The sequence below is a fragment of the Rhododendron vialii genome, chromosome 13a (assembly GCF_030253575.1).
Source record: "Rhododendron vialii isolate Sample 1 chromosome 13a, ASM3025357v1".
In the NCBI taxonomy this organism is placed as follows: domain Eukaryota; kingdom Viridiplantae; phylum Streptophyta; class Magnoliopsida; order Ericales; family Ericaceae; genus Rhododendron; species Rhododendron vialii.
Genome location: NC_080569.1, coordinates 18,879,694 through 18,891,334, shown reverse-complemented (window position 1 = coordinate 18,891,334; position 11,641 = coordinate 18,879,694). Strand labels below are relative to the sequence as shown.

The window sequence follows — 11,641 nt, the reverse complement described above, 5'->3', positions numbered from 1 at the left end:
GCATAGGCTGAGGGCGGAGAAAGGGGACGCGCCATACGCCCAGCTTTTGGAGTTTTGGACGGAGCCTCCGGTGGACAGGGTCTAGGAGGAGCAGATGGCGAGGTGCTTCTTGCTGTATGGACTTGGTGTGTCCCTGTTTCCTAACAGACGCAACCGGGTACATCTGTCGTTTTTGCCGGCCCTGAGGGATATCGGGGAGATTGCTCGCTTTGACTGGGGAGGCGCGGCTTTGGGGGCGTGCTATGCCTTCATGGGGTCTCTTTCATGAAGGGCGGGGAAGAGCCTTGGTGGCTATTGGCGAGTATGGGAGGTATGCTTCGAAATTCCTGCTTTTAATGCTTAGTTAGCTTTCCATTTATTCATTGTATGGCTTGTGCTAACTCTTGACGTTTCAAACTTTACAGCTTTGGACATACGAGGTACTGGACATGTACCCTCCCACGACGTCGTGTCTTGACGACATGATACTCCCTCGGGCGCTTCGTTGGTCGAAGGAGTATCGAGGAGTGAAGAAGGGAAAGAGGGACCTGAACGCCTATCCGCTGTGCTTGGACGAGCTACGTCCTGACCGGGTATCTATGCTCCTTTGGCTTCTCAATTCACGTTACTCATGTATTTCCATTAGATTAATTTCCTGATGCATACTTCAAATTGCAGGTACATTGGCGTATCTGGAATCGTTTTGAGGTTTCGTTCATGTCTCGTAGGCGGGAGTTGATGAGAGGGAGGGTGCTTTTGGAGTCCCCTTACAGCTGGCAGTGGTACTTGGGTGACCAAGTATCACGCTAGTCACTGAGGCTGGATGCTTTCTTAGTCCCTGGGCCGTTCCCTCCTCTCGTGCTGACGACAAGTGAGTATACGCTGGAGGAGGTGGAGCGGTTCACGCAACTGGACTCTCAGCTCGAGCCGTTGTTTCAGGCCGGTGGTGACTACGCGGATTACCAAGCTCATTACCTGATACAGGGCTTCGGGATTCGTGCTGCCTGGGAGGCCCGACGGCATGTGCGAAGTGCTAGAGGTGATAGGAGAGGCAGGGGAGGAAGAGGTGGCGGAGGCCGCGGTGACGGCGCAGGTCAGAGCGAGGCTAGGTTGCCTGCACTCTCCTGGACGGTGGACGTGATGACCATTCAGGGAGTCCTTGGCCTGGTGGAGGTGTCATGTCCTTCAGTTGAGCCTCTGGAGTTCATTGCTCAGGTATAACTTACTTTTGTTTCCTTCGTATATTTGCTATTGGCACTGCACTTTATGATTTTTCCTTTTAATGCACAGGTGACTCCAGAATACGCTAGGGAGATGGCAGTGGCCATGAACGGCCTTGAGCAGCTGGTGCGGCAGTATGCCATGGGCCATTCCCCACCAGTACTGACTTGCGCCGGAGGGACGATGGTAAACCACTTGAATCTTAGTTGTCTATCATTACTCTTACTCATGATTATGATGCAAATGCTATATGAATTTTGTGCTATTGCAGGTTAGAGGTGGGGCTGCTCCGGGCTATGCAGAAAGTCTATTCGCATGCCTATGCAACAGGCTTCCTCTGCTGGCTCTAGGGAGGAGCGTTCGTCGAAGAGACAACGTCACTCTGGCGGCACCGAGGAGGAGCCTATTGCCGTTTTAGACGAGACCGAGGAGCCTACAGACATTGATCTGGAGGATACCTCTGGCAGTACCATGCCCGGAGTGACTCGTACTCAGGAGGTTGTTAGCTCCGAAGCGGAGGATGAGGTCTCTGAAGAGGACGAGGAGGAGGGTGAGGATGGAGATGTAAAAACTAAGCACCACTGAAATCTGAAGGCAAACAATAACAATATCAACTACAAGCTAACTGCTCTCATGGACTAATCCACAAGGGTCGCCGGCCAGACTTGGACAAGAGCTGAAACACTGGAATCAGAGTAGTGGAGAGACTCTGAGGCAAGCCCCCATTGGCATAGCGAGCTCTGAACACACCATCTGTGATTCAAACGCGCCGTTATACCCACGACGACTGTAGACCAGCCTTCTTCTAGCTGAACTGTTGCGCAGCCAAACCAACACCACCAGACCTCCACCAACCCTTATTACACCACCGAACCACCATCAGCCCCAAACAAACACCAACATACCACCATTAAACCACCATCAACGGACCATTCCTCAATAGGCGCCGGATTATTCGCCCACTACCACAACCACACTAGATCTGGGAAAACCAAACTGGTAACATACCAGACCGATTCGGGGGAGACCCAAACAGCCGGTAGAAGAAGAAAAAAAAAAAAAAAAACAAGCCCTAACCGAACTGAACCTTCACCTTCACTTTCACCTTATTAAGCCACACCGTCGACCGCCGCCCACCGGACCACCACTAGCTGCCTATCTTGCTCTGGTCTAATCTAGAGACACTGAACTGAAGACCCCCAGCTGCCACAAAAGGCCCAACCACCGGAACAAGAAATAGGAGACAAGGAAACGGACGGAGGGCCCAACCTCGTCGGACCACCTCAATTCGCCTACCTGCTCCAGCCTGAAAGAGAAAACGTCGAACACCGGAACGGGGAATCGCCACAACAGCTCGACCACCAGATCTAGAAAACGGAAGACAAGAAAAACTGACGGGGGAGGGAGAATGGGGAAGGAAACGATGGGAGGAAGGGGGGAAGAAGAAGAGGTGAGGACGGGGAGGGAGGTGGGGGTTGGAGTAGGGGATGGGGCAGCCCCCACCCCTGGACGAAAAACCTAGCCGCTGGACTGGTGAAGTATAGAGAGAAGGAGGAGAAGATAAGCCAAAGAGACGGTAGGAGATTAGTACTTGTGGTTTTGAGCTTGATGTTTTGAGGTGGACCTAAGTGAGTCTTTTGTAATGTATAATGAAAGTAATTGGGGTTTTTTCATTCGATGGCCCAAATTAAGCCCTACTTAAGGAATCAGATTGTGATTAATTAATTTTACGAAAACTGATTTCCTCTTTGAGGATTTGATTATACTAAAAATAAAATAAAAAAGTATGATTACTATCATATTCTAGGCATTACTCAACGGCATTAAACATATTCATACATATAGGTAGCCATAGAAAAAGCTAAGGTTGACATAAAAAAGCAATGGAGTACGTACTTCCATCTTTCGATCTTCATTCCCTTGCGCACTGATTGGACACCAAATAATGCGTGCATTTGTTCTTCCATTTAAGGGCTCCATCAATTCAGAACCTCCCAAATTGGCACCTTTTAGGATCGAGTACTGCGTTGACTCATTTATGGCCATTGCATATGCCTTAGTAAATTTCAAAAGCCTCCTATAAACAGATACTCCTAAAAACCATCCAGTACCCTATAGCTACACTACACTCACAGGAGGAGAGAGAAATAATAAAAACAACAAAATGGTAAAAGATGAACAAGAACAACCACCACTATCTCTCTCACACAAAAACCCTAGCCGCCACCAATATCTTCCTTTTCCCTTCCCCTTCCTCCTAGGGTTTCACACCCTTGTACGGCGGTGGGAGAGGAAGACTTCTATATTTTTCTCTTTGTTTTGTTTTTCTTTCGTCTATTTAGGTCATGGCTTGTCGTTTGATCTGTGAGAGTTTTGACTCTCATTTTCTCGAGAGTTTTAGTTTCGTCTTTGAATGAATATCTGTCTACTAATCGGGTCATTTTACAGACATTTTGCTTCACAATGATATCCATGCCAATTGTGCATGTATCCTACATGATGTTTTTAGCGGGGCAACTCGTGGAGGCTTGTTAAATATGTAATTTTTTGAAGTTCACTGGTGCGTTCAAACTTGGTTGAAGTCCATCTGATCGTCTAAGTGTTTGTTGTCTTTTACTCTTGGCTAGCACTTTATCCCTTTTGAGACTGTTGATTGAATATACCGCAAATAGCGAGTGTAGCTTTTTTCGTCGGGCTCAGCATCTGAGTTGGGGTGGAAGACATTGACTACCTTGTGCTTTTCTCATTTACAATAATTACATGATTCATTTGGCTTTGTCCAAATTTTTAATAATTACATGATTAGTTTGTCTTTGTCCAAATTTTTTGTAATGAACTCCGTTATGTAAGTGTCGCTGGGCTATTATTATTATTATTATAATCTTTCAATTTTTGACAAAACAAAAAATCCCGCCACTATGCCTATTTAGTTTTTTTTTTTTCCCTTGGTAATGAAGAGTCTCCTGATGAATCGGATTCATCTCTCCAGTCCCTCCTACAACCCTTTTCGCATGTTTGCGTGAGGTGAGGTGAGTGCTATTTAATTAGTTAGTTAAGCTATACTTATTTTATGTTCGAATCTTTGCAAAGATAAGGGGAAAAGACTAGGGGGGAACAATATATATAGAGAAATAAAAAAGGTCCTCGATTTCTTTCTGTCGTTTGGCTTTCGAACAGAAAATGGAAAATTAATTCAACAGTATTGACAACACAACCCATTTTTACTAGTTTAGCTGTCCATCCATAAACAATTTCGTTTCCCTTTCTTCGGAAAATTCGGATCAGCGTATAAAAAGGTCACTATAAGAAAATCGGGATCTAGCAATGGTCAAAAGCATCACTAAAGAACACATAAAGCGTCTAAAGGCTATACCAACGGTTCACCAACTGTCGGCCAAACCGTTGCAAGATATCCGTCCATCATTGTAGAGGTATTGTGACGGTTTTGATGAGCATTGGTACAGATTTTTTTAGTAAAGGTTTCTTTAGAGACGCTTATAACTGTTGCTAAAGACATTTTTTATTTTTTTGAAAAATCACCATTGTGGGACGTAATGGCCACGTGTCATCCACGTGGTGCTGACGTGGCACCCACATGTCACCCGCATGGCGCTGATATGGCACTCGAGCTCCTCCTGGGAATCGAACCCAAGACCCCGCATTCTCGCTCGCGCGCGCGAACCAGCTGAGCTAGCACAACACTTGTGTAAAATGAAGCACCTACTAATATTTATACTATAGTCCGGTTTATAGTAACGGTTATTGGAAACCGTTGCTATAGTCCAGTTTTTAGTAACAGTTATTAAAAACCGTCGCTATAGTCTGGTTTATAGTAACGGTTATTGGAAACCGTTGCTATAGTCCAGTATTTACTATAACGGTTATTAAAAACTGTCGCCATAGTCTTGCAATCTAGTAACGGTTGCATGAAAACCGTCGCTATAGTCCTGTTTCTAGTAACGTTTTGCAAACCGTCGCTATACACCATCTGTACCAATAGTTTTTCCAAGTGTTACTAAAAGAACCGTTGGGAGATCCCAAATTTCTTGTAGTGGGTTGAGGTTATTGCCAAGAACAAATAGTTGATCTATCAGCTATTCTTATGCACGATCGAAATTTGATGGTGGGCGCGCATCATATAGCTTTGGTTATATCAACATTCTAGTTCATTGTGGACTACCCCTAAAAGGGGCAAAGTTAATATATATATCAACATTTTAGTTCATTGTGGACTACCCCTAAAAGGGGCAAAGTTAATACAGAAGACTCAAATTGAGAAATCAACATTTTAATTCATTGTGGACTACCCCTAAAAATGGAAAAATTAATTCAGAAGACATTGAGAAATCATCATTTTAATTCATTGTGGACTACCCCCAAAAAGGGCAAAATTTATTCAGAAGACCTTGAAAATTTTCCATTTTATCGTCAAAAATTATAATCAGCCTCTATCTATATGATTCGAACAACGTAACGGTAAAATAGGCATTCCTAACAAAATTAATGTTATATATCTTCTACGTCTAAGCCCACATTGCCAAGAGGGACATGCACCCCATCCCTAGAAGAAGTGTCACATCGCAGGCAAAAAGTAGTTTTAGATTGTTCAGCACTCGAGCGCTTTTGAAGTCCGCTTCAATAAGGTCAACGAGAGCCATGTATAGTAGTATTCCGGCAGAAGCAGCGTTGAATAAGCCTTCCACAATGAGAGCCGTTGGGCTATTTTCATTGTATGAGTTTGAGATAGCAAAGCCGATGGCTATCCCGACTGGCGTGGTTAGGGAGAAGAAAATGGACATTATCGTGACGCTTGTTGCCTTCAATTTGGCCTACGAAACAGTTAACAAAAGATGTTAGTTAGAAGAAAAGAAAAAAGTACCAGCATCGAAAATCTTATTGACTTTGATGATCGATCCTGTGGTCTGTAAGTTGAACCATGTGGTGTGGTCTTCTGTACAAGACAAGGTTGATGTACAAATTTGACATTTCTCACCCCATATGGTCATGGCTTCTGTTCCCATGTGAGCAGTCAAAAGCCTTATTATATATTATATGAGAATTCCAAGAGGAGTCCCTCTTAAATTGAACATTGCTTTTTCCCCATTAATTTATTGAAGAGTTTTTTTAGTACGTATACGGTGCTTTTGATCAATGAGATAGCAGGACTGACTTTGTTTCTCACCCAAACAAAATGACAAATATAGGTGTTTTTTCCTTAATTAGTAAATGGGTGGGCAACTGAAGTATTTACTTGTTACCATAGGCATCTCCAAACCAGGATCAAAACTCAGGAAGGGGACAATGAGCAAAGGTACTACTGCCCTGAGGTGCGAGCATGGCAAGGGCCTCTCTCACTCAGTCTATTCACACGCTTGACTATAAACGGGTTCAAACATGTGACCACGTGAGACCGGGGATTTTCACCCCAACTACCTTTGCCAACTCCACAACCACGAAGGTGGTCAAAATGGATTAACAGTTTTTTCATAAAAACAGTTATATGAGGATTTTATGAAAAACTGTTTAGATCAAACACTTTCCGATCATATTTTTAGCTGATTTCTTACAAGTACCTTAAAATCACGTTCTAAACACATTGAATTGTTCGAATCATCGAAATTTGATTGGAAAATGTGAAGTCCTTACTTAAGCTAAGTAAGGACTCCCTGACAAGAAGCTTGGTATATATATACAGTCCGTTTCCCATAAGGGGGTCCTCATTTTAGTTAAAATGCGAACCTCCCGATTTCTCCTATTTTCCGATCGAATTTTGATGATTCGAGCTCCTCAATGTGATCAGAACGTGATTTTAAGAATACCCGAAAGAAATCAACAAAAAAAGTGACCAAATGCTTCATCCAAACAGTTTTTTATTGAACGGTTTAATAAAAAAATTGCTCAAATCAAGCCCTTCCCGGTCTTTTTTTTTTTTTGCCGATTTCTCGCAAGTACTCTTAAAATCGCGTTCTAAATCCATTGAGTAGCTCGGATAATCAAAATTCGATCGGAAAAGGGGATTCTGCATTTTAAGAGGTTCTCATTTGAAACATTCCGATACACACACACACACACACACACACAAAGCTTCTAGTAAGGACTTCACATTTTTCGATCAAATTTTGATGATTCGAACAGTTGAATGTATTCGGAATGTGATTTTAAGGGTTCCCGTGAGAATTCAGCTAAAAATATGACTGGAAAGTGCTTGATCCAAATAGTTTTTCATAAAGTCTGTATTTAACTATTTTTATGAAAAATTGTTTGGATCAAGCACTTCTCAGTCATATTTTTCTCTGATAAGCTTAGGTCCAGACCACGATCTCAGCCGTTGAATTGTGTTTTCAATGGTCCAGATTTAAGGACAATCTATTTGCGCGAATAAATTATCTGTGAATCCGGACTATTTAAAACACATTCCAACGGCTTAGAGGCAAGGTCCGGACCTCTTAAAATGCGGACCCCCCTTTCCCCATCGAATTTCAATGATCCGAGTTGTTTAATGTGTTCAGAATGTGATTTTAAGGGTACTCGCGATAAATCAGCAAAAAAATGACCGGAAATGGCTTGATTTGAGTAATTTTTTTATTGAACCGTTTAATAAAAAACTGTTCGGATTAAACCATTACAGGTCACACACACACACATACACTCTGCTGTTATTCTAGTTTCATACGGTACAAGAATTATGTTTTCTTGGATGCACATGGGAACGCATAAAACGATGATGTCCATGGACACTGAATAAACATGATTGTTATGGGTAAAATAGAGTTTTTAATGTTTTAACATAGGAGTTGGACCAAGTTTATTACCTGAGAAATGCAGCCTCCGAGACCCATGCCCTCAAACAACTGATGGAAACTCAATGCTGCTACAAGGGGCTTAATTGTCTTTGGATTTTCAGAAGCGCCCAAAGATATGCCAATTATGACCGAGTGAACCACAATACCTATCTCCAATACCTAGGCATCATCAACAATATAAAAACGTAAAATTAACAAAATCAAGCCAACTATGACTACAGAAAAAATTGACAGTTTAAACCCTGCTTCACTATGACCATTAGATTGAAAATTTGTCTGAAACAAGGGCTAGACCAGATATTTGACGTACTTTTTATTTGGTGATCAAAGAGTACTTAGGCCATTAATTCAGTGGATTGACAAATTGTTGGTTTTGAACTAGACAACTCCATGATGAGTATTTTTTTTGATCAGCAACTCCATGATCATTATAAACAGGGCAAATCCAAGATCAACCTATAATAAAAACACACCACAGATATATATTTCTTTTAAATAGAATTAGTAAAACTTGATAGAGAATCACTAAAACTCATTAACAACTCAGGATTCTGACTTCTGTATCCTCCAAAATATATTTTGGGATGTTCGCCAATTCACACAGATTGATTATTTGCATTGATTATGCAGAATTCATTCTCCAACTCTTCTTCCTTATATATGGACGCGCAAGGAGCTTTTCAAGTCTCATTTTAAGGTTAAGGAATGAAAACACTACCTTATCCCTATTCGTTTAATGGATTTTTATCACCGGCACATCCCACCACCCATATCATATATTGCCCCTGCCTGCCGCACACCCACCACCGCTATAATTAAAAAAAAATTGTGATTTTCTCTCCGCCAACAGAAATGCGGATTGGCATTATGGTCAAAACCACATTCCAAATCTATTTCTCGGATTCTCTCTCAAACAGTACTATTCGATATGATGCATAAAATTTTTTTTCACACATCTGCTAGATAATTTCATGCAGTCTACTTATAATCGTAGTCTGATTAATTAGCTAAATTGATCCCAACAGAAAATAATATATGCAAAGTTCAAGGACATGAAAGTTGTTAAACAAATATATATACTACTACTAATTAATAGAGCAGCTGCATATATAATAGGAGTACTCCACCAGTAATCAGCCATGAACATTGATAACGTACCTGTGATATAACCCGATGCCGAAGAAGTTGAGCCTCATCCCCGAACGCAGCGCCATGCGCATGTCCGTGCGTAGCATGCGTGTGAACGTGCACGTGACCCTCATGCTCCCCAACCTTTTCTTCATCGCATACCGGTTTCGCCTTACCGAAATGCATTCTCTTAAACAGAATGCTCGCAAACTGATCCACCAGCATTGTCGCAGCGGCTGCGATCATGATACTGAAACCCGCGAAGGAGAACACCCCCCAAGGGTTCTCGCTCAGGCACGGGCTCGTCAGGAGCTTGAACGCGTCCGGCAACACGTGCACGCATCCGGTGGCGAAGATCACGCCCGCCGCGAACGCCTTGACCACGAAGAAGAAGTCGTTCTCCGGTGAGAGAGCGGGGAAGATTTTGCCTAGGATGGGAAGAGAGACCCCGATGGCGCCCGCGAAGAGGATGGAGGCTATTGCGATTAGTTTGTACTTGAGGGCCTGGACTTTGTCGTTGCCCTCCCCGGTTTCGGCATCGCGCGCCCAAGCGGCAGCTTGTATTGTGATTGAGAGGACGAGGACGAGAACGAAGAAGAAAAAAACATTGTTCATGGCTAGCTAGAAGAGAGGCAAGAGATCAGACAGGAGTTTGTAGGTTTAATGGTGGTTGTGAGGTTATATATATAAGAAAGGATATATCTATCTATCAATATCCTATAGGAATGTAGGTTTTTTTTTTTTTAAAAAGAAAGAGAAAAACGTGGGAGTGGCGAGTGGGGAAGAGAGAGAAAGGGGAGGGGGAAGCTTAGGAAAAATTATTCTATGCCCCAACAGAGATACCATCACATCGTACTTCAAATCCATTTTACACCACACATGTCTTTTAGGGCGTGTTTGATAGGAGGTTTGGAGGGGAGGATTGGATTAATAATCCCATGGGGTTGTTAATACCTTGTTTGGTTAGGTTTTTGTAGGGGGGATTAGTTATCCCATGGGATTGTTAATCCCCCAAAATGGGGGTATTAGCAATACCATGGGGGGGTGTTACTAATAATCCCATCCCCATGGGATTGAGCAATACATGTTTAAAAACCCACTTCAATCCCAATTCCAATTCTAATCCTAGCCAAAACAAACATGTTATTTACAATTCCTTTCCATTCTCAATCGAATCCTAATCCTAATCCCGTGCAAAACAAACATGAATAAATAATTCATCTCCTCATTAATAATCCCACCTCATTCTCAATCCCAATCCTAATCCCATATCATTACGAATCCCTTCAAAACGAAATCTGCAATCAAACACGCCCTTAGTGTACAAAATAAGACTAATACTAACGTGCATCGAACATGAGACAAAAAAAATATTAGATTATAAAAAACTAATGTTAATTTTTTATACCATGCATTGAACGGGTACAATATTTGATTTTTTTGTTACAAATTAATTTGATTTAATTTTTTTGAAGTAATTTAATTTGATTTAATATTTCTTGCAATCTGAGTCGTCTATTGTTGAGCATGGACGGCGCACACACCCCAGGTTCTTTTTCTATCAACTAGCGTCGTTCCCGTTCGATGCACGGGACAAAATATTTGTGTGACTTCGCTACAAAATATCGAGCTCATACAAAATTTGTTGTTTGTCCCGTGCATCAAATGGGAACGACGCTAGTACTCCTATATATAAAAGGAAGCGGAATACATGATCGAATCGATCAGTTTCGATCGTATTAGAGGAGGAATTAGGAGGATATAACACGAGAAATTTTTGGGTGTCGGTAGGGGAACACACGTGGTAACCCATCGGCGATCTAAACCGTACAAACGTATTTTGCACGGTCCGAATTTTAAAAAAAGAAAAAGAAAAAAGAGTAGTGGGGTGAGGGGAGAGAGAATAAATCTAGGCCGTTAGATCGCTACTTGAACAGTCTGGATCGCTGACGGATACCGTTACGTGGTACCTGCTCGGTACCCAAAAACTTGTCATAGAACACGAATGGCGACATAGGAACTCATGCAATTAATGTTGGTGGGGTTGTTAAGGGAGTAGCAATATGTGGTGAGTTTAATGAAATGGCGACATTTTGGGGTTAACATAGTGGTTCGAATCAAAAGCATTGACAAAAGGAAAATTCTATGTACCCAGAAAGAGTACTCAGAAACTATTCCGAATTTGAAAATTGATGATTTAGATTGACTTTAAGTGAATCTGAACCATTGATTTTCAAATTCGGGGTAATTTCTGGGTACTCTTTCGGGGTACCTAGCACTCCTCTTGACAAAAATGGCAATCATAGCCTGATGGAATGACGACATTGTGTAGTTAAGCTTAAGCATAGGAAAAGGGTGAATTCTATGCAATGCTAGCTTTTGACTTGGATGGGTTCGTTAAATAGTACTACCTCCGTTTCAAATTAATAGTCCAGTTCGGTCTCCAATGCATTTTTTAAATTGTTAATATTTTTCAATCTATAATGAATTTTATGTGCAATGTGGATCTC

General features: G+C 42.0%; 1 protein-coding gene across 1 annotated transcript; it reads right to left on the bottom strand.

Annotated features, from left to right (window-relative positions):
- Positions 1–5,539: 5,539 nt before the first annotated feature.
- On the bottom strand, positions 5,540–9,831 carry LOC131313670 (zinc transporter 4-like). Its single transcript, XM_058342113.1, has 3 exons — positions 9,162–9,831; positions 8,013–8,162; positions 5,540–6,029 (listed from the first exon to the last, which is right to left on the bottom strand). The coding sequence occupies exons 1-3, from the start codon at positions 9,744–9,746 to the stop codon at positions 5,724–5,726; spliced, it is 1,041 nt and encodes a 346-aa protein (XP_058198096.1). The 5' UTR covers positions 9,747–9,831; the 3' UTR covers positions 5,540–5,723.
- Positions 9,832–11,641: the final 1,810 nt, after the last annotated feature.

Coding starts and splice junctions, on each gene's coding strand:
- LOC131313670 (XM_058342113.1), bottom strand. CDS start 9,746: ATGAACAATGTTTTTTTCTTCTTCGTTCTCGTCCTCGTCCTCTCAATC. Junction 8,163..9,161: donor GGCATCGGGTTATATCACAG/GTACGTTATCAA, acceptor GATGATGCCTAG/GTATTGGAGATAGGTATTGT. Junction 6,030..8,012: donor TCGGAGGCTGCATTTCTCAG/GTAATAAACTTG, acceptor ACTGTTTCGTAG/GCCAAATTGAAGGCAACAAG.